The sequence below is a fragment of the Macrotis lagotis genome, chromosome 4 (genome assembly GCF_037893015.1).
Source record: "Macrotis lagotis isolate mMagLag1 chromosome 4, bilby.v1.9.chrom.fasta, whole genome shotgun sequence".
NCBI classification, from domain to species: domain Eukaryota; kingdom Metazoa; phylum Chordata; class Mammalia; order Peramelemorphia; family Peramelidae; genus Macrotis; species Macrotis lagotis.
In genome coordinates this window covers 152722060-152744406 of record NC_133661.1, presented here as the reverse complement: position 1 = coordinate 152744406, position 22347 = coordinate 152722060, and the positions used below count along the sequence as shown (strand labels likewise).

Below are 22347 nucleotides of genomic sequence, written 5' to 3'. Positions count from 1 at the left end.
ATGTAGAATCTATGTGGCAATGGGGGAAGGGATGTCTGGTCAAACCCAGCAGCCTTTTACCTAAGCCCTTGGAAGTGGAGGATGCTAGTGTGCTGCCCCCAACATCCAAGAATCACCCAGGAACATCTAAAGAGGAAGCTAATGGAGGGACCACAGGACTAAGCCAGACACAGCCACCATGCATCATGAATTTTCCAGAACAAACCCAGTTGTAGGAAAAGTAAGAAATTGGCTTAGTAACTAGAGAGGACTTAAAATCAGGAGAGATCTGGGTTCCAATTTTACCGTTCATCTTATACCATTACTAGGGAAGACCTTGGGCATTCCTCAGCACTTTCCCTGGCCTTTTCCAAGCCTCCAGTCATTCCTTAGCAAAATGAGGATAAGAACACCTGTAATAGGGGTGGCTAGGTGGCGAAGTGGATAGAGCACCTGCCCTGGAGTCAGGAGTACCTGAGTTCAAATCGGACCTCAGACACTTAATAATTACCTAGCTGTGTGGCCCTGGGCAAGCCACTTAATCCCATTTGCATTGCAAAAACCTAAAAAAAAAAAAAGGAAAAAAAAAGAACACCTATAATAGGTACCAGACGGGTGGTCAGGAGGTTCACCTGCGATGATGCACATCTTAAAGCAGTAGATATATAGTTGTTATAAAAATTGATATCAATAATATTTATAAAATAATAAGATACTTAATAATAGTATGAATAATATAGTTTTCCAAAGGAATATCCTTTGTCAGACTTGTTGTTCAACTGTGTCCCATTCTATGTGACCCCATGGACTTTGCATGTGGGGTCTTCTTGGCAAAGATACTACTATAGTGTTTACCATTTCCTTCTCTGGTGTATCCCCATTTTAAAAATGAGAAGCTGAAGCAGAGGAGTTAAGTGATTTGCCCAGGGTCACACAGCTCCTACATGTCTGAGGCTCAATTTGAATTCAGATCTTTCTGACTCCACAATTGGTATTCTATCCACCAGACCAATTAGTTGCTCTTTTATCAGATTACATGTCTTTACTTTTGGTCTAGAAAACATGGTTTATACTATGTTAGGTCAGAGTTTATATCAAATGAGTTGCCTGTCCAAAAAGCACTCAGCCTATGCCTGGAACCTAATAAGAGCTATATCAGTGACTGCTCCTTTCTCATCCTCCTACATAGAGCTTATAGGACTATTGTTCTGGACAGGATGATAGAAAGACCATTGTAACTACAACGAGGAATGAAATCTCCAACTAGTTGTGAGGCCCTCGAAAAATAAGCAATTTCTAAACATTAAAGCAGGGGAGGTAGAAAGTAAGGAAGAATAAGAAAAGTACAACCCAATGGATAGAGCCTAGGCCTAGAGTCAGGAAGACCTGAATTCAAATCCAGCCTCAGACACTTACTAGCTGTGTGACCCTGTGCAAGTCATTTCACTGTTTCACTCAGTTTCTTCATCTGTAAAATGAGTTGGAGAAGTAAATGACAAACAGCTCCAGTATCTTTGCCAAGAAAACCCCAAATGAGATCATGGAAAGTCAGAAACAATTGAACAACAAGAAACATGAAAGCACTACATAAATATCAGCTATGATCATTATTACTAGAACAGGATTGCTGTGAAAGTGCTTTGTAAATTTTAAAATATAGTAATGTCAGCAAGTATTATGGATAATAATAATAATAATAATAATATAATGTAAGCTATTATCATTTTCCTTAAAAAAATTTTCCTGACAGTCATTGTGATAGAATGGATCTCAAGAGCTGGCCATGAATCCCACCTTTTCATAGAGAATGACCAAGTGATTCTAGGTAAGCAGACAATCCTTCCTCAGTCAAATTGTCTAAGTCTTCTGCATTGATGAAGGGAAATTCTCCCTCCAAGTGCATTGTAGAGATGTCTAAATGAATAATGGTCAATAACAAAAAAATTATAAGATCTTGGATAGAAGGTGCAGAGAGAAGGAAGAGGACAAGAGGTATTTTTTTACCTTGTTCCCAGGGGATCGAAGCAAAATAAACCGATGCTTCTTCTTTAAGAGAGCTCGATAGTCTTGGCACTTCTCATAGCTGCCCAGTTCTACGGTCTCTATGCAGTTCTGCTCATCCTGAGGAGAAGAAGGTAAGGTGATCACTAGGTTAATTAGAGGATGAAATTCCACCTTAGGCCCCACCCCTGCATATGCATACATAAGGCTGGAGCTTGGGGAGGCCAGTAGTCACCCCTAGTTTATTATATATAAGGGGAAAGGGTAGTACACAAGGAAAATTTTAAAATATTACTTTTTAATAAATATGCAAGTTTTAAATCAAGTATTTACTGGAGGAAATCACTTGTGAGAGAGTGAAGTTACTGGTGGTTGTCTACAAACCTGGCCAAGCACATCCCCAAACCTCAACCTAATACTGATAAGATATGATTGAAGCAGGCACAAGAACTTATGGAAACAACTTCCTAGGGATGAGCATCCATAGTGAACACAGCATACTGGCTTTCCCCGACTTGCAAGCTTTTGATTTGAAAAAAAAAAAAGAGCTCTGAGCAGGGAGACTGGCTACTGAAGGTACAATGAGAAAACCAACTTTTACCTAATGAGTTCTGAATAACAAGGTACAACACTGAGCATTAGATACAATTCAAAATAAAAGGATTTTGCTCTCAAAAGCCTTACTTGCCTAGGTGGGAAACAGGATATACAGAAAAAAAAGAAAAGAAAAATAGTATCAATAAGGTAGAATCCTAGAATAAGGCAGAAAGGAGACAAAAAAGAAATGAGGAAGAAAAGAAAGAAGGAAAAAAGGAAGAAGGAGGAAGAAAAGAAAGAAGGGAAAAAAGAAGGAAGATGGGTAATTGAAGCATTTTTTAAAAATAAACAGAAAAGAACAAAGGCAAAAAAAAATAAGGACAGCTTTGAAAGTCACAGATGGAGAAAAAGACTACTTACTTCCTGACAGAAATGTGATAGACTCAGAGGTCAATTAAGATTTTTTTGGATGGGGAATATGGTCAACTTTTCTTTGCTTGATTATACATGTCTGTAAGAGGAGATTTTGGGGGTTTTTTTGGCTATCTCAGGTGGGAGAGTAGAAAGGAGGAGGTGAGAGGGAAAGGAAGATCTTCATATGAAAAAAATTCATTTAAAAATGTTTAATGTTAAATTTATTATTATATACTTAAAAAGCATGATCTACATTTGAGAGAATCACAGTTTATACCCAATACCTAAAATGTCAGCCCTAGTCTGCAGTCATTTACTCATTTACTCATTTTACAGATGAGAAAATTAAGTTACAGAGAAATAAAGAGATTTGCTTTAGGGTTACCAATGAAGTTAGGGGCAGAACCAAGATTCAAATTCCTTCTGATTCCAAATCCAGGGAGCTTTCTCATATACCATAGCCTTTAAATTGGGCATTAAAGGCTTGGTGAGATTTCCTTAAGTTAAAGTGGAAGATGACATTTCATAGAGGAGAACAGCATGAGGGAAAAAAGGGGGGAGGAGACATTGAATGGCTAGTGCACTGTTAAGTACTAACCTACTTGATGATTTTGGGATTCTGGAGCAAACTATTTCTTGTAGCATATATAGAGAAATTAGTCACTAACCCTGTTCTTAGACTCTAGAACCTGCTCCAGGGAAGAAAATCAACTAGGGATAAAAACAGGACCTACAGAGATCTTTAAATTCAGGGGATCTTGGATAGATTCTGGAGGTTTGTGAATTTGGATAGGAAAGTTTTACATCTTTATTCCACATAATTGACTTTCATTGTAATTTTACTTCATGTATTTAAACATTATTCTGAGAAAAAGTCCACAGATTCACCAGACTACCAAGGGATGAATGTCACAAAGAAAGTTACTAAGTCCAGAGGTGGTCCTACTGCCTCATTTCACATAAATGAAGACCCAGAAAGGGAGATTTGCCTAAAATCAGGACAACCAGTTTGTAAACAGATCCATCAACCAATCAACTAGGCACAAGAGAATACAACAGCAAAATGACCTGAAATAATTTCATCTGCCCCTCAAGAAACTTATATTTAATCAATTAAAAAGGACTTCCTTTTTAGGAGGCTATCCCTTTCTTGGGTCTCTTGGTGATTAGAAAAAAGACAAAGACTCACAACTCAAGGGGACAGTTTTCCTAACAAATTCACCCACAGGAAGCTCTGCCTTTAGTGGCCATACATCTCCCTGAATCCTCTCTAATTAAATGAAGCATCAGATACCAACAAAGAGTTTACAATCTCCCTCCAGATGTCATTTGCAGATCCTCTAGCTCTTCTCGAGATTTTCACTGCTTCAGAGGGACACTCTTCCCACAAACAAACAAGACACTCAAGTGGGTTAGAGAGTTTGGGAGAGGTTTCTGAGGTCTTGAAACCAGAAAATTTAATCCCCTTTCTTACCACCACCAATCCCTCCCCCCCACCCCAATCTCCACCCCACTAGTTAATTGGTTCATCCCCTGGGTGTGACTAAGTTAAAGCATTCTTCCTGGGTGTGGCTTTTTCTTCCCGGAGGGAGTTCTGAAGTAGCAGAAGCGGATCTGGTCGGGTCTGGTCTGGAACACAGTGAGCCTGGGGCTGAATCCTCTAGTAACCCAGGCACCCAAAAAGAGGCAACAACCATCAGCAGAGCAGCTTAGGCTGGAGACCAGGGACAACCAGCAAGCAACAGAAAAGGGTTTGACTTCTTTCTGGATCTTACTAACCTGATGCATTTGTCCCCTCTAATTGCTGAGGAGACAAACTAATATGTCTTGATAAGAGAAGTGTCTATCTGAGCTTCTTTGTTGCTATAAGTTGATTCTTCAGTCTCAAAGAATGTTGTTCTTGCAAGATGCTCAAGCCCTGGGAAGCTGCACCACACCTGTCCTGCATCACCATCACCTACAAAGTTAAGCTTCTTAAGTGCATCCTCCTTTCCCGGCTCCACTCTGCCTTGGACTTAGCCTTCAGGACTTCCCCCCACCTTGACTCTGGAAAGCCCTCCCAGACCCTGCCAGTCCACAGTGATCCCTTTCCCCTATATTAATAAAGCATTCTTTATTTGGCAACTATAGTAAACCAGTAAGATATATTTTACAAAGTGCTTTCTGCACAGTATCGCCATCAAATAATTCAAGAATGAAGAAATATGGGGGGGGGAGAAATTCCTATCTGCACATCTATTACTATTCTCATTTTCTGGATGAAGAAACTGAGTCTCAAAGAAATAATGGGACTTGCCCAGACTCACATTCCAATCTGAAGCTCCTGACTTCTAGTTCTATTCTCACCTCTATAACTGTCTTCTAAATGATGATCCAGTCATATATGAGAACTATTACCAAACAAGAGCACCTGTGAAATTTGAACAGGTTGATCCTGGTAGAGACAAGAGCAAACTCCAAAGCAATTTCTAGGTTAAGCTATTGTCAGTCATGGGCTGCAGAGGCAACCTCCTAGCTAGATAAATACTAACACAAAAACCCCTTCCCTCCCCCTTTTCCCTCCTCTTGAAGATACACATCTTGGAAAATTATAGCCATGGTTGGGGGTTTGGGGGAGTGAGGTCAGCCCTCTGCCACTGCCATTGCCAGGGGATGTTATTCCTCAACAGCCAGTTAGCTACCAGCTGCATGCTCATATCCACCCCAGCTGGGGGAGAATTTCTGGGCATTGTGAGCTTCATCTCAGCTCAAATTGCTGAATCATTCCTGACCTTCTACAGCTCAAAAAACTACCCCCTCAAACAATAAATCCAAAGCATTAGGAGAAGCATCTTTGGAATATCAGCTTCTCTGACAGCAAGGGATAAAGAGCCAGAAGAAGCATTCTTTAGGATTCTTGTTTTAAAAAAAAAAAAGGTGGGGAAAAAGGGGAAAGAAGTGAGTTGAGACATTTTTTTAATTCCTGTCCCATGGTCAAATTCCCCATCCCCCCCCTTTTCAAAGTGTTAAATTCTTGAAATTACATTTGAGTTTCAAAAAGTGCTATTTTTTTTAACTTTTCTCCCCTCTTCTTAAAATCAGATCTGGATGAAACAATAGATAAGTGGTTTTTTAACTCCATTCCCCAGCTTTGTATGGTCCAGGCTCTCACCAGATGTGGCCAAGGGCATGCCTGTCAGAGTCTGACAGCCCCACAGCTGCAGTGCTGTCACTCATCCACAGAGCAACTGGGAAGCTGAGATGTGACAAGACCATTTCTTTATAAAAATACCACCACACATCCATGTTTTTTCAGCTCAGGCACATCCAAATTTGGCAATGGCAGCAGCAGCAGCAGTGTCTGATACATCTGGAGGTGTGTCTATATTCTCACCCACTGCTCCTGTTTTCCCAAGCACTACCCTCCCTAAGTTGGACTCAGGCAGGTGGAGGAGGAGATGCCCTGCAAAAGGCAGCACCTTTTCAGAAGAATCTAAATTCGTGCTTCTCAACTTTTTTTTTTAGTCTGTGACACATTTGTGAACTTGTTGAGACATAATGGAGCACTCTAGAGGAGGAAGATTTCGTTCCTTAGTTCCTCAGGCTAGCCATTCTCTAACACAGAGAGATCTAATTTCACCTCCCAACCATGTGCAGTAACATCTCATTTATTCAGAGTTCAAACATGATAATCTCAGTCCTTTAGCCCCTGAAAAAGTTGTTACATAGTTATTCCACTACAAGTCTTGGACTTAACTCTCAGGACCTCCTAGAGAGTTTTAATGATTCTTACTTAACCAGCAATTCTAACAAACTCAATAATCTGGTTTCTCAAATCATTGAAGATTAGAAGCATCAAAGGAAAGGGGTAAGAGCTGGTGCTATTAGAGGCAGATACAATGACAGTCGAATTGACAGCTGACAGCCTGACACTGAAGAGATAGAAAAACTAAAAGAACATAGAAACATATTACTATGCAATGTAATAATGGGTTTTTGTAAGGATGATCCTTATGAAAGGTTAAGTTCTGTTTAGTATTCTCTATTTAATACAGTATAGTATAACATATTTTATGAAACTTTCCATTCAAAATTGTTAGTGCAACATAATTTTTAAGTTTAAAAAAACTACTTTAATCCTTCTCTGATTTTCCCAGAAGTACATAATGTCTACATCCTGAGATTTCTCATAGCACTGTCTGCATCTTTCCTATGCATTTATTACATTCTACCTTAAATTATAGTTATTAGTGACCTTCTCATCTCTCTAAGCAGATCACAAGCTCTTTATCATCAGAGTCCACATCTTAGTCACTTTTGTATTAATTAATAAAGATCACTGGATTTAATTTGATATGAGAAGTTCAATTATATGAAACCCTTCATTCCCAAAGAATGCTTGATCAATGAGAAATTGAGATGACTCAGATATCATTACACATATGCCCACTTCCCACATTTGCCAGGCATACCCACTCCTCTCTTCACCATGGTTCCAGCCACTTCTGCCCTTATTGTCCTTCCAATTCACAGTCTGAGAAACAGTGATCTAAATCAGTAGAATAATGTCCACACTTCTCCATACTCCTCTCTAGGCATCAGGGAAGGAGATACTGTAAAGCCTTTGGAAACTGATCTGGTCCAAGCATCCTCCTTCAGGGTCATCATGTCCACACAGCATGTTGCTAAGCCAACAGCAGAATAGATAAAGTGTCTGAGATTGTTCAGGAAACAGGAGGCTGAGACATAACCAGAGCTCTTTAGGAAGTGGTGGGAATGAAAACAATATGACTGAATGGCTGTTCTAGGGTGGGGCTCAGAAACAACTCTAACCATGTTCCTTTGGCTGAATTCCACCTCAGTTTATCACTAAGACCACTGTGATGATGATCATAATGATTATTTTTATTAACAATAAAAATAATGATTGTGCTGATGATAATGATATTATCCTACACTTAAAAAAATGCTCTTCCTATCTGTTATGTCATTTGGTACTCAAATTAAACCTGAAATGAAGGTAGAATAGGTACTGTTATCCCTGTTTTACAGATGAAGAAACCAAAACCCAGAGAAAGTAAGTGATTTATCCAAGGTCACACTGTATGTGAGAAGCTGAGTCAGAAACAGAACTAACCAAAGCATTTATATAAGCACTTTATACATATGACCTCATTTGTTCCTCACAACAACTCTGTAAGGTAGGTACTATTATTATCCCATTTTGCAGATGAGGAAATTGTAGCTAAACAAAAGTTCAATGATTTGCCTTAAGGTCATAAGGCTAATAAGTGTGAGGAAGGATATGAACTTCAAATCCAGTTACCTATCCACAGTACCATATGGCTCTGACTCTGACCCTGTGACTCTGTACTCTCTACTGCATTCTGCTACATTCCTATTTTTTCCAAGGTTTTTAGGATGGACAACTTCCCCATCTTCTTCCTATCCCACCAGCAACTCCACCCTGACCCTCCCAAATCTGCTGTTGTGGTGGGGAACTTAAATATTTTTTTTTAATATTTTTGCCAGGCAAATGAAGTTAAGTGGCTTGCCCAAGGCCACACAGCTAGGTAATTATTAAGTGTCTGATTTGAACTCAGGTACTCCTGGCTCCAGGGCCAGTGCTTTATCCACTGCCGCCACCTAGCCGTCCCCTGAACCTAAATCTTAAAGTTACATCTTAACTGAACTCACCTCATTCTCGTAGACAAGAAGTTGTGCCTTGGAGAGCAGGAGATAACGATCTTTCCAAAGTCCCAGAAGACCCCCACTGCTCTTCTTGATCCATCCAGATTTATCTGCCATCTGGGCACCCCGGAGCTTCTCACTACCCTCCTTCACACCCTAAAATGATAGTAATGGACACACCAACATGAGGAAAAGACTCCAGAAACAAGTTGGGAGGGAACTACCCTAACCCCCACACACTGGCTCTCAATTAACACAGTCAACATAAGACATAACATGTAACTTGCTGAAATTGGGATGTTACCCATTTTTACATTGGGAACTTTCTCCCAGTAGCTTCTGCTGGGCATTTCAGGATTTTAAATTTTATACTCTATCTTAGCTGACGACTTAGACTCTCAAGTTTGCATGACTGAGTATAACCAGTGTGAGTTTATGTGGGGAAGAGGGGAGGTGTCAAAATCCGGAGGATGCTAGATGAAAATTAGCATTTACTAATTTTGGACACTTTATTATTTACATAAAACTAAAAAAAAAAAGGTCCAATCAAAAGTAAAAGTAACTGTACCCCTCCTCCTCCTCCTCCTCCTCTTCATGGGTGAGTTCATCTCTTCTGGCCCTATGGAAACAGCCAGAAAGCTGCCTTTGGAAGCACACACAAATGCAAATTTATTTTGTCTCCTGAGATGTTCACAGAGGCACCCTGTTTATAGCAGAGCAGAGCTTTGCCACCCTTTAGGAAGAATCTCCCCCTTACACAGCAGAAAGTCCTAGTTGACCTTCTTCAGATAGCCTATACCTCTTCTGGCCATTTATGAATTCCATTCTGAATCCAGGGCAAAATCAAATGATCTTATACTATAGGGCACACACTCTCTCTCTCTCTCTCTTGATTTTTTGTCAAGCTCATTTCTCTGACTTGGAACCTGTTGTCTTATTGAGTTGAACCCCATAAACAAAGCCTCTGAAGCTCACCCACCCCTAGTTCTTGACCTCTTCAAGGACTATGCCCCTCAGGCAGAAGATACAACATGAAGGATAGTAGCAGAGACTCCTTATCAGTCTACCCCAAGCATGTATGGAATAGAACAACCCCCAATAAAAAAAAAAAAATTTCTTGAATCATGTTCAAGTAGCTCATATTTGTAAAGTGCATCACAATATACCAAGCACTTTTCCTCATATAATTCTATGAGATAGGTCATGCTTTTAGTATTTTTTTTTAGCATTTCACATTTTACAAAGGAAGAAATTGAGGTTAAGTGACTAACCCAAAGTCACATGGTTGGGAAGTCATAGAGACTCTGACAGGACCTGCCCTTCTGATTCTACATCCAACACTCTTCCACATTGTACTGCCTCTCTTTGTACCTGGAAGAATGAAGAAACTTAAGAGCTCATCCAGAAGCACAGTACTCTTAGGCAAATTTTCTTGCTTTCAAACCTTTCTGGAAGGAAATGGGAAGGTATTCCATCCTATCTCCCCATCTCCATCCTATCCCTCACTAATTCAAATACTACATAGTTCATAGTCCCCAGTACTAAGAATCTGACCCTGGCCTGGAAATCTAGAAAGTAGGACCTATTCCCAGCTCTTTATCAAATGAACCATATGACCCTCAGATTTCCACCTAGTAATTTTGTAACATAGGTTACCAAGATATTACCCAGGTTATTGCATTATGTATGAGTTGATAGCATCCAGAAGAAAGGAGATGGATCAATTATACTACAAGATTGAGGGACTACCCAAGGGTTACACTGGTACCATAAATATAATGCAAGCTCCCTGAGGGCAGGGACTACTTTCCCTTTTGTTTTTTTCATCCTCTGTGCTTAGCACAGTTATCTAGTACTTAGTAAACAATAAAGGCTTGATTGATGCATATTGACTAAAAAGATGGACTCCAATTCATTGAATGAACCCCCAGTGGACCAAAAATGGCATAAGATGAGAAGCATGTAATGTTCACACTCTATACCACAGGAGACGACCTCTACCTTGAGATTATGGCTCCACTAGAAGGCTGACATAGAGTATCAGGCAATGAGGTCAAGCTACTTCTCCAGGGATTTTTCACACTGTGTAACTACCACATAAATGACATTTCTGCAGGAATACAAAAGTCCTAGGGACCAGAAGAAATGCAGGCCCTTCTCTACTGCCTACACATAGAAAAGAAGCTAACAGAATTTTAACACTGCACTTCTGCATTGCCTTGCTCCTCTCTGGGTTTCTGATGAGCTCCAATCTTCCTGGGACACCAGTGGGATCAGACCAGCTAGGGATAGGGAAGCAGCAACGTGATCTCAGCAAGTTCAAGTTCCAACAACTAATGAATATGCCTCGTTGTGGGTGATGTCTCATGAAACGGTCTCTTCTTGAGAAGCTTACAATCGAGAAGCTAACAAGAAGCACAGAAATGAGAAGGCAAGGAAAGATCACACCATGTACCTTAGGAAGCTTGGAGATATGAATAATGCTTGGGAGGGGTTATCTTGCCCCATAAGAATGGATAAATGTCATACTAGATGGTGTGGCACAGACTGTATACTAAATGAATTCAAGCAAAAGGAAATCATATAGGGTCAGGAAAGACTTCATGGACTTCTTTCCTCATTAAGCTCACCTCCATTAAGCCTTGGAAAGGCTGTTGTCTTATTGAGTTAAACCCCATAAACAAAGCCTCTGAAGCTCCCCCACCCTAGTAGGAATCTGGAATTAGGGGACACCAGTTCAAATGCCAGCTCTAAAGTTTATTATCTACCCTCTGGGTAAAAAATTACTTGTGCAGATCTTAATTTCCTCGTTTGAAAAAGCCTCAAAATGATCTCTCCAAACCCAAGCTCCTACTCCAGACCATAGATTTCTCTCCTTTGACCACTTATTTAATTTACTTTTTTATACTGTTCATTTTGTATTTTAGCATATGAAGCTTCAAAAGATTATTTGGTTTGTGTCTTGTATTCCTACATAGATAACAAATTCCTGGAAGGCAGGGAGGCCCCAGAATTTGTGGTAAGAAGACCTGAATTTTGAATCCTCCCTTTGTGGCATCCTAGGGATGAAGCCCTTGGTGAGTCACATCAGTTTTATGAACCTCAGTTTCTTCATGTGTAAAATGTGGCAACCAGACCAGAAAAGTGTGGAGGTGGCTCTTAAGTTAGATCATAGAACTTAAAAGTGGAAGAGACTTACTGAATATATGGTCTAGACCTTTGGAAATTGAGGACCATAAAGTGACTTGTCCAAGGTCACACACTCTCGCATACTCTGCCAAAGACTTGAACTGAAGGCTTCTGACTTCAAATTCAATACTTCATGTTCTGCCAGATTTAGATTGGTAGAATGAGGAAAGGACTGGCATAGGAAATGGCATGACCCAATGAAGGAATATCTTTTATTATTTATTGCACATCATCATCATCCCCACACATCATACATGGTCCCCCCCCTTTTACAGATGGCTGAGTTTGGATATGTTCTGTTCTTGTTGTCATTCTGTTCCACCTGCCTCCTCCCTTTTCCTCCTCCCCCTCAAACTAGGAGCCACCCTCCCCCCTACTCCATGAGGTCAGGGGATTGGCAATGCACCCGGAAGTTTTAATAAGCCATCCCCTTTCCTTGGCGCAGCAAGCCACTGACACAGTAGAGGCTTTGTCCTTCTCAGCCTAGTTTCACGGCTGCCTCTCCTCTCACTCACTGACCGGCTGACCATGGCCTTTTCTGTTTTTCCTTTCCTCTTCCCTCCTCCCAATCATCAGGTCTCCATGGAATCCTTAAGATACCTTCTGTTACACCCCAAGACCACTCAGCATCAAGATTCCTCTTCTTTCATCTTAGTCAGGGCCAAGGACAAGATGTCACCATAACCATTACAGGGGAGGTTTTTCATTTGGGGACAGAAGGACCAAACTGTATATTCTGCTAAACAAGAAAGTGGTACATAGCCATGGACAAGGCTCAAGGGTATCTAGAGTGATAGCCTTAAATTGGTTACAGAGCACCCTATTCATTGAGCTTTCTTTAGTCAAATACAATGAATTTTTAACCCGAAGAATGAATAATACATGGGTACTAGGTAAATTAGAAATGGCAAAGACTAGGACTAGATGTTACTAGAATGACTATAGTCAAGTCTGAGGGGGAAATACTACTTCCTGTAGGAAATAAGTACTGAGCCATTTTGAATGCAGAGAAGGGACACACTTTGTCAATCTTAAGGGTGAGGTCATATCAAGGACAGAAAGGGTTCCCAGGTAAATCAGCACTGTAGAACATTAAAAATGGGGAAAATTCTAGAGATCATAGAATGTAAGACATGAAAAGGAGCTGAATTACAATTTTAAACCCTCATTTTATACATGAGGAAATGGGAGAGTACAGAGATGAAGTGACTTGCTCAAAATTCTATGCAGTAGCAGAGCAGAGATAGCATCTAGAACCTCAATTTGTCCACTACCCAACACTGCCTTTGCAAAAAGGGACAAGATCTGCAGGGATCAGTAAGACTAGATAGATTGGAGAAAAGAATACAAGCCAGATAAAGCCAATGGGTTAGAGAAAGAGAAGCCCAGGAACTGAAATCTGATTCAGATTAAAGTGAGGAGAGATGAGAGTTTCTGGGAAAGGGAGTGGCAGTATCAAAATGATGCTATAAGGAGACGTTCTTCACTTCCCTATACAAGATGAAGAGGAAACTATATTCTCTAGGTATGAGATAAAAGTCTGAATTAGGACTGTGGTTGTGAGCCTGGGGAGGAAAAAGTTAAAGCTGAGAAATAATTCAGAATAAAAATGATTAGGATTTGGTACTAAGACAGAAGGTGATAAGGTTAGATAGAAGGTGAGAAGTTAAAGTGGCATTAAAGATGACTTCCAAATTGGGGGGGGGGGTGAAGGGAAAAAAGATGAGGACTCCAGTAAAGTAACTGAAATGGGAAGATGAGGGGGAAAGTTGAATATTGTATTTTTCACTTTCTCAGTTTCAGTTGTTATCTTTAATGGGGAATAGGTTGGGTCCAGAGTCTCTTGGTCTCTGGTTGAGATAGTTTGGAGCTGACTCCAAAGATCTTCTCTAAAGAGGTTCTGGGGGTAGCTAGGTGGTACAGTGGATAGAGCATGGACCCTATAGTCAGGAGGATCTGAGTTCAAATCTGACCTCAAGACACTTAATAATTAATAATGACTTTGGTCAAGTCATTTAACCCCATTGCCTTGCAAAAACTAAAAGAAAAGAGGTTCTGACTTGAAAAGTTGTTTATTTCCTTGCTGGTCAGCTCCTGTCAGGAAACCAGATCCTCCTGTCACAAAACTGGCCATGCTGCCCCATCTTACCAAGAAGTGATTGGGAATACAAAAGGAAAAAGAGACTATTAAATCTGAAAGGGATCCAAGAGTATGGGCAAGTCAGTTAACTTTTTGAGGGGTGTCTCAGTGTTATGTATGAAAAGGGTGGAACTACATGACCACTAAGATTGAACTCTAAACCTAAACCCCAAATCTAAACGTAATATGTGTATATATGTAAATTTTTTACTAAAATGTTTTTCCCTATGGAATCTGAGTCCCATGAAGGCAAAAAATAGTTTGATTTTTGTCTTTGTGAAATTCATTATCTAGCAGAGTGCTACTAGGTCCAGAGAGTAGGTACTTAAGAAGCCTACCATGTTACCCAAGGTAACAGAGTGAATGGCTGAGAGGGGAATAATAGGTGTGTGTCTAACCATATTGCTAGCCATAAAGACATGATCACTGAGGCAGCAGGGAGCAAAGACTGCAGCTATTTCTCTGATCAAATGGTCATTTCCAACCAATGTGAAAGGTTTCTAGCCCAAGTCAGTCGGGATCCTGGTATGCTCAGCTATCACTTTAGCCTAGGGTTAGCAACTTGAGCTCTGGGAATGCTGAGGACCATGGTGGCCCTACTAGAATACTCCTGACTTCCTAAGGAAGGGCTTAGACCACTCTGGCTAAGAGAAAGAAATCAAGTTAGCCCATCTTTAGTGTACTTCTAAATTCTTGCTTTCTCTTCCCTGGAATCTGAGACTCCAGAGATTTCAATGTCAGATTAAGGAAGGTCAGGTAAACTCCCATTCTTGAATCTACCACTAATTAACTAAATAATAGGAACTCTCTCCCCACCCTTTGCAGCCTATGTCTTTGATCCAAAAGCTTGAGGAAATTCTGGACCAAGTTGGAAAAAGGGTTGTGGCCTGCCATTAGGGTTGACACCTCTCTCCTACTGTCACCCTTCCCCTCTCTACTTTCCTTCCAGCCCCCTTTCCCACAGAGAAGCTGTTCCTCACACCCCGCAGAAAGGGGGACACCAAAAGCCAAAGACATCATCTGTGGCCCTGTGGGTCTGTCTGTCTGCTCAGCCAAAAGAAACAACGACTCAGCTACCCACCACAGTCTTGTTAACAGCCTCTGCCCTCCTCCTTCCCCCAACCCCCACCACACAGTGTCCCTGGGACAGATGTGGTCTGGTGGGTGGGGCTACATAAAGGACCTTTTTCTGAGTAGAAAAATGCAACTCTTAGCCAACCCTCACCCCCGAGCTTGGGGGGGGTGTATGTCTGTATGTCTGTGTATGTCTGTGTCTGTGCGTGTCTGTGTCTGTGTGTCTGTGCGTCTGTCTCACACCCCTTCCCGAAGCCCCTGGGCACCAGCCGGGCCCCCTTCCCGCACAGCGAGGCGGGCGCAAGCGGCTCGCGGCCGCTATTCCGGGGGTCTCGGCGCCCCAACTCCCTCTCCGAACTTTGGAGCGCCCCCCCCGCCGCCAGACGCCCCCGGGCGGCCCGCAGCAGCGCCGGGGGGCTGCCGCTTCCTCCGCCGCGAGGGCAGGGCTGAGTTCCGGGGACCCTCCCTCAGGAGGGGGCGGTGCGCGCCTCCTGGGCCGGGGTCTCGGCTCCCCCCCCCCCCCGGCGCGCCGACCTCCGGCCGCCCCCGCCCCCCTCGCGGTGCGTCCCCGGACCCTCCCCCGACTCCCGGCGCCGGCCCGGCCGCCGCCCCTCCGGCCGCCGACCAGGGGAGGGTCCCGGGCGCCCCCGGCCCCGCGCCGCCCGCTTCCGGAGCTGCCGCCCTCCCCCCGCCCTCCCCGCTCCCGGGGGGCCGCGCCGCCAGGCTCACCTCCTCCTCCATGGCCGGGCCGCGGGGGGCGGGGGAGGCTGCCGGCCGCTCCGCCCCGGGAGTCCCTAGCCCGCGCGCCGCGGGGCGCCGGCGGCTCGGCTCGGCCCCATCCCGGCCGGGCGGCGGCTGCTCCCTGTGTCCGTCCCGCCCGCGGCTCGGCCAGAAGAAACTTCGGCGGGGGGCGGGGCCGGGCCGGGGCGGGGCGAGGAGGGCCACAGCGGGGGAGGGGCCGGCGGGGCGGGGCCGGGCGGGGCGCGGAGGCGGGAGGAGCCGGGGCGGGACGGGCCGGGGCCGGGCCCCCGGGCGGAGCCAGGCCGGGGCGGGGCGGAGCCGGGGCGGGGCGGGCCCGGGAGGAGCGGAGCCAGGGCCGGGCCGGGGCGGGGCAGAGCCGGGGCCGGGCCCGGGCTGCGGGAGGAGCCGGGGCGGGGCAGAGCCGGGGCCGGGCCCCCGGGCGGAGCCAGGCCGGGGCAGGGCGGAGCCGGGGCGGGGCGGGCCCGGGAGGACCGGAGCCGGGGCGGAGCCGGGGCCGGGGCGGGCCGGGGCAGAGCCGGGCCGGGGCGGGGCGGAGCCGGGGCGGGGCAGAGCTGGGCCGGGCCGGGGCGGGGCGGAGCCGGGGCGGGGCAGAGCCGGGCCGGGCCGGGGCGGGGCGGAGCCGGGGCGGGGCAGAGCCGGGCCGGGCCGGGCCCTTTCTTTCCTGCGGGCTCTCACTGGAGCCAAAGGCCGGGGTGGGATGTAGGACGGGCACCCGGGGGTGCTCGAGGCCGGCGGAGGCGGCTCGGGGCCGGGGCTGAAGCAGGAGGGCCGGAGGCCGGGGCCAGCCCCGAGGGGGCCGGCGCAGGCGGGGCGAGGACTCGCTCCCTCGCCCCGCCCCCTCCAGCCCGGCTCCGGGTGGCCCCCCGAGGCCGCGGCTAGCGCCCCGGCGCCCCCGGTCTCGCCGGAGGAGGGAAGCGGAGGAGGCAAGAGAAGGCCCGGCGAGCCCCGGGAGTCCTGCAGGCCTGTGCGGAGAGCTGGGGACGGACGGGAGGCTTCCCCCGGCCGGGCAGGCTGGCTCCCGGTGCCCCCTCCCCGCCGGCCCCGAGTCCCCGTTGGGGCAGCCTGGGTCCTGACGAGGAGGGTGTCTGTGCCGCCGCCCCCCCGGGAGCAGTGGCGGAGATAAGCCCCTGAGAGCCTACACCGGCGCCACCGCGGAATCCAGACGGGAGGAACTCGGGAAGCAGCAGCGACTTGACTTCTAGAGTCTAGGCAATGCAATCTAAGATTCTTTCCAGGTGCAACTTTATATGACTCGGTGAGGCCGCAGCCAATTCTTCTCTTTCTCCTCTTAACAGAAGTTGATTCTTGCTCTTTGCACTACTTTCCAAATGAAAGCCCTCCCCATCCAACCAAAAGCATCATGTCATGTCCTTTTATTCTTCCCCAGTAGACATGCCTTCCTTCTCTCTCAAATTGTTTGGACATGAACTGGCATTCTCTCGGGGGGGGGGGGGGGGTTAGGGCTGTCCCATCCCCATCTCCCAAACTTTTTCATTACAGAGTTCCACCGTGGGACTTAGTGAGCAGTGCCCCTGAAATTTAGAATCTCTAGAAGGCTGGGCCACCACAGACAGAGTTGTCAGACTTGCAGGATCAGTTGTGACCTCCTTAGTCACTTACTTCCACTGTAGAAACTTTATACAGGAATTGGGTCTCGACTTCCAGATCTTCCCTTTCCCAGACAACCATCTCTTCCCAGCTGGGCCCAGGGCACCCTGACCTGATTTCAATTTTGTATCCTGAATGAGTAGTTTGAAGACTGATGCCACGGAGGTAACAGTGCCCGTAGCCTGGGTTGTCACATGAAGGATAAAGATGAGAAAGGTATCCCACTCATAACTCTCGGGATACATTTGGAACATCAGAAAGAGGGAATGGACTCACTAAGAGATCCTGAACCTGTTGACTCAAGGAATGTGAGGAAGGTGGGGAGTTTTTATGACCTGGGCTCCTGGACAAAGGACGATGTCTTATCCTGCATAGAGCCTCTACTCCTTTGTTCTTTTTCCCTCTACACAAACCACAACTTGATGTCACTGGATCATAGATTCAGAGCTCAAAGAACCTTAAAGGTTATTTGCTCCACCTCTTCATGATCCACCTTCTTGTTTCTGCTTTTGCAAAGCAATGGGGTTAAATAACTTGCCCAGGGTCACATAGCTAGATAATTATTAAGTGTCTGAGGCCGGATTTGAATTCAGGTGCTTCCAACTCCAGGGCCAGTGCTCTATCAGCTGTGCCAACTAGCTGCCACTTCCACCTCTTCATTGTGCAGATGGGGAAATTGAGGTTCAAAAAAATTGGAAATTGAGGGGGTGTTCATCAATTGGGGAATGACTGAACAAGTGATGGTATATGAATGTTTTGGCACACGATTGTTCTATAAGAAACCATGAATGGCTGAACTTTAGAGAAGCATGGAGAGAACTACATGAACTGATGCTGAATGAAAGGAGTAGAATTAAGAGAACATTGTACACATTAACAACATTGTGAGTTGATCAACTATGATGGATGAAGCTCATCTCAGCAGTTCAGAGAGCTAGGACAACCCGGGGGAGACCAGTTAAGGAAAATACTACCCTTACCCAGAGGAAACAAAAAAAACAAACCACAGAATCTGAATGGCTACTATGTTCACTTTTTTAAAAATTTATATTTTTCCTTCTTATCCCATGTTTTTTTCTTTTCCCTTAGTTCTATTTTTCTCATATAAAAATTAATATGTAAATATGTTAAACACAAAAGTACAACATTTACCAGACTGTTTGCCACTGAGGGGAGGGGGATGGAAAGGGAGGAAGGGTGATAGAAAAATTATAACTTATAAATATGCCAATGGATGAATATTGAAAAACTTCCATAACATATAATTGGAAAAATAAAATATCAATTTTTAAAGAAGGAAACCGAGTCCCAGAGAGAATATCTCACTTGTCCTCCTCTCTAATCCTTAGAATCCTACAACCCCTTCAGAATACATCTCAGATTCCTTACCACAATGATCCCTTCTTTCCCTGAACTGAAGCATCTATATCACTCACTTTGTACCTTCTTTATTGTCTTCCCATCTTGTTATCTTTTCCTTTGAATATTACTTGCCTCCTCAACTAGTTGTAAAATATGCCTTTTGAGAGCATGGATCTTGAATAGGTTTCTGTTTCTCCAGTAGCCTACCCATGAAGAAACTCTGTAAATGTTTTTTGATTGATGGGGTACCTCTGACAGTGCTTAGGGGACGCTTTCTGAGTATTTGCTGAGGAATACACCCAACACAAAGTTTCCAATCCCTAACTTTTGTAGCTGTTTTTCCTCAAGTACTTGACAGTACTTGAATTGTGCAAGTTTTTGATGCGTTTGTTGTAGCGCCTGTTGAAAAAAATCCAGCCTAGGATATCAGAGGAAGCCAAGTCTGTCTCAAACTGATACAGTCACCATGTGGTTTTATTTTTCTCAATATCCAGCCTTGTGCAATTATTGCTCTGCCCTCTGATTCTGCTTTAGGTTTTAGACATGCTAGGTTGTGCTGGTTGGGCTTTCAGTTTTAAGGCTTAAAATCTCCTAAGGGAAATGGAGTCTGAGGCTAGGAGTCAAAGAGCAAGTAATGGTCCTGCTCTGTCTCCAGACTCACTTTGTGAACTTGAGCAACTCACTCATCTTCCATATTCTTCATCCAACAAACTCCCCACCACAGTACAGTGTCTCTCCCAAATCCCTCATTTTATTGTTAAAGTACAAAGACTCAGTTCTGATTTCCATGCTGGATATGGAACCTGGAAAAAAAGGGTTCAAATCCTGCCTGAGACAGTTCTGTGACCTAATACTTCCAGTGCGTAACACTGTGCCTAGCACATAGAAAATTACTTAACAACTGCTAGTTGATTTGACTTGGCTTGACTTGATCCTCTGCAAATCATTTAACCTCAGTGGATCTCATTTTTCTCATCTGTAAAATGAGGAGGTTGAACCTGTGATCATTGTAAGTCCCTTCTAGCTTTAAATCAAATATTCCTAACCTTGTTGTGTCCTGGACCCCTCTGAAAATCTGGTGAAACCTATTAATTTTTTCTCAGAATAATTTCTTATTAAATTTGTTAAATAAATAAAATAGAATATCAGAGAATACAAGAGAAACCAATTATATTGAAATATAATTATGAACTTTAAAAAAAAACAGATGAAGAGCCACAAGTCTAAACTAATGATCCCACAACTAGGGTCCCTTTCATGTTCCATGAATCTTTATCTTTTAGGATGCAAAAGATGCCAGAAAATACTGAGGCCAAGGCACCAAGGGAGGCAGAAGCTGCTTCCCTCCTCATTCCCTGCAGTAACCTCACAAGATATAGATATAGATATAGATATAGATATAGATATAGATATAGATAGCACCTTTATAATCTGACTGGTCAGATCACATCTAAACTATTGTATTCAACTCTGGAGCATTGTTCTATTGGAGGCTGTCTAAAGGAGACTGATCAGGTTGAAGAGGAACATCTAGTTCATGCCTTCTGAAGGCTAGTTAAAGGATCTGAGGATACTTAAACCTGGAAAATAAAAGATTTAATGGGAACATGAAAGCCATCTTCAAGTTTGCAAAGGGTTGTCACATGGAAGAAGGATTCAATTGGTCTATTAAGTGAAAACTGTGAATACAAAGACAAAACTAAAATAGTCCTGTCCTCAAAGAGCTTGCCTTCTACTTAGATGTAGACAAGCATGTTACAGTGGGAAGTCTGCAGATTATTTTGCAAATTTCTAAATACTCTAATTACACTGGTAGTCAGTGTTAAGGCATTAGGTAATGCTAAAACACATTTGCAGTAGGGGCGGCTAGGTGGCGCAGTGGATAAAGCACTGGCCCTGGAGTCAGGAGTACCTGGGTTCAAATTGGGTCTCAGACACTTAATAATTACCTAGTTGTGGGGCCTTGGGCAAGCCGCTTAACCCCATTTGCCTTGCAAAAAAAAAAAAAAAAACCCTAAAAAAAAAAAAACATTTGCAGTAGTTCTTATTTTGTAGCCCTTTCTCACTGGGATTGCAGTGGAAGAAAGCCGCAGGGCTTGCAATCAAGAGGATGTTGGATGTTGTCAGATCTTCTGTTACTAGCTATGGTAGACTTTAGGTCTAAAATAGCCACCAACATCACTTTCCAGCTCTAAAATCAATTTAGCTCCATGATTCCACATCATATATACAAATAAATAAACAGAAAATAATTTCAAGAGGGGAAATTATCATTTTCACCATTATAGTTATTGAGAAAAGGCCCTTGTATAGGAAGTAACTACTGGATTCTACCTTGAAAGAAATCAGAATTACAACAGGGGTGATGAGAAGTGGAGCAAATTCCAGGTAAATTTGAGAAGAGGAAAAAGACTTCAAGTCAGGAGATAGAAGGAAGGAAGAAATTGAGGGAAAGAGGAAGGAGGGAAGAAAAAGGAAGTATTTCTTAAGTATCTACTGTGTGTGCTGTCTTTTATAAATATTATTTAATTTGATCTTCCCAGAAACCCTGGGAAGTAAGTATTATTATTATTATGCCCATTTTACAGAAGAACAGAACTCATTAGAATCATTGGAAGATTCATGGAAGCAAACTAAAGTTTGATACAATTATATCTTTCCAAAAGTGAAGTGGACTGCTGTCAGAGGTATCAAGTTCTATACTTTTTACAAGGATGACCTGGACTAGATGATCCCTGGGGTATCTTGCATTTCTGAAATTCTATAACTTTATGACTAATAGTTGAATGCTCTTTATCCCATATAAGTTAACATTCTCATCAATTCTCTCATCTCATGCTATACCAGTTGTTCTGATCCATATCTGGCCACTGAACCCAGATGGTTCCAGAGCAGAAAATGAGACTGGTGACTTTGAATAGCTCTCCCTCACTTAAATTCAAATTATTTGCATGCCATGGCATAACATCTCTGATGTCATGGTCTTCTCTTTGAGAATGAAAGATGAACAACAACTTACAAAGTATATTTGTCACTGACTGCCTATAACATAGACAATACAGAATCATAACTTGAGGACCCTACCATGGTGAAAATAATAATAGATTCTGGGAGACAAGACCCATGAATTGGTAAATACCACACTGTAAAACACTGTCCCCTGTTCAATGACTACCCTCCCTATAAGAGCTGGCCCTGGGCATAATTATAACATAGTTAAAGTTGGTCTTGGATTCATACCAATCTACAAAATACCAGGCTACCTCTAAAAATGTTCAATTCAACCTCTTCTACCAAAGTTTCCTTGTTGAAGTAAAAATTAGATGATTTTTCTTCCTATATAATCAGACTTGTTCGTTCAAATCCTCAGTACTAAAAGGGCAAACTAAGCTTTTTTAGCAAATCCCTCATATACTCCAAACACACTGGTAGTCAGTGCTAAGGCATTAAGTAATGTTATCAATACATTACATGTATTCTGTAGCCCTTTCTCTCAGATGGGATTATACTGGGGGAGATCCCAGGGCTTGCAATCAAGAGGATGTTGAAGTGGAAAACAAATGAACTAGTGTACAGAACAGGATAAAAAGTAAGAAAGAATGGATACAGCA

General features: G+C 43.7%; 1 protein-coding gene across 3 annotated transcripts in view; it reads right to left on the bottom strand.

The window, feature by feature from the left end:
- Window positions 1-15865, bottom strand: part of PLEKHO2 (pleckstrin homology domain containing O2) — a 40009-nt gene extending 24144 nt beyond the window's left edge. Inside the window, exons 1-3 of one of the 3 annotated variants that reach the window (XM_074234395.1) lie at window positions 15734-15865; window positions 8608-8757; window positions 1984-2100 (exon numbers count right to left, since the gene is read on the bottom strand). In XM_074234395.1, the coding sequence (XP_074090496.1) occupies window positions 1984-2100; window positions 8608-8757; window positions 15734-15745 (279 nt within the window). In that variant the 5' untranslated portion in view covers window positions 15746-15865. Of the gene's footprint in view, window positions 1-1983; window positions 2101-8607; window positions 8758-9872; window positions 11768-11800; window positions 12025-15733 lie in introns of those variants that run through there. The other 2 variants (XM_074234396.1, XM_074234397.1) reach the window with 2 other exon arrangements.
- Window positions 15866-22347: the final 6482 nt, after the last annotated feature.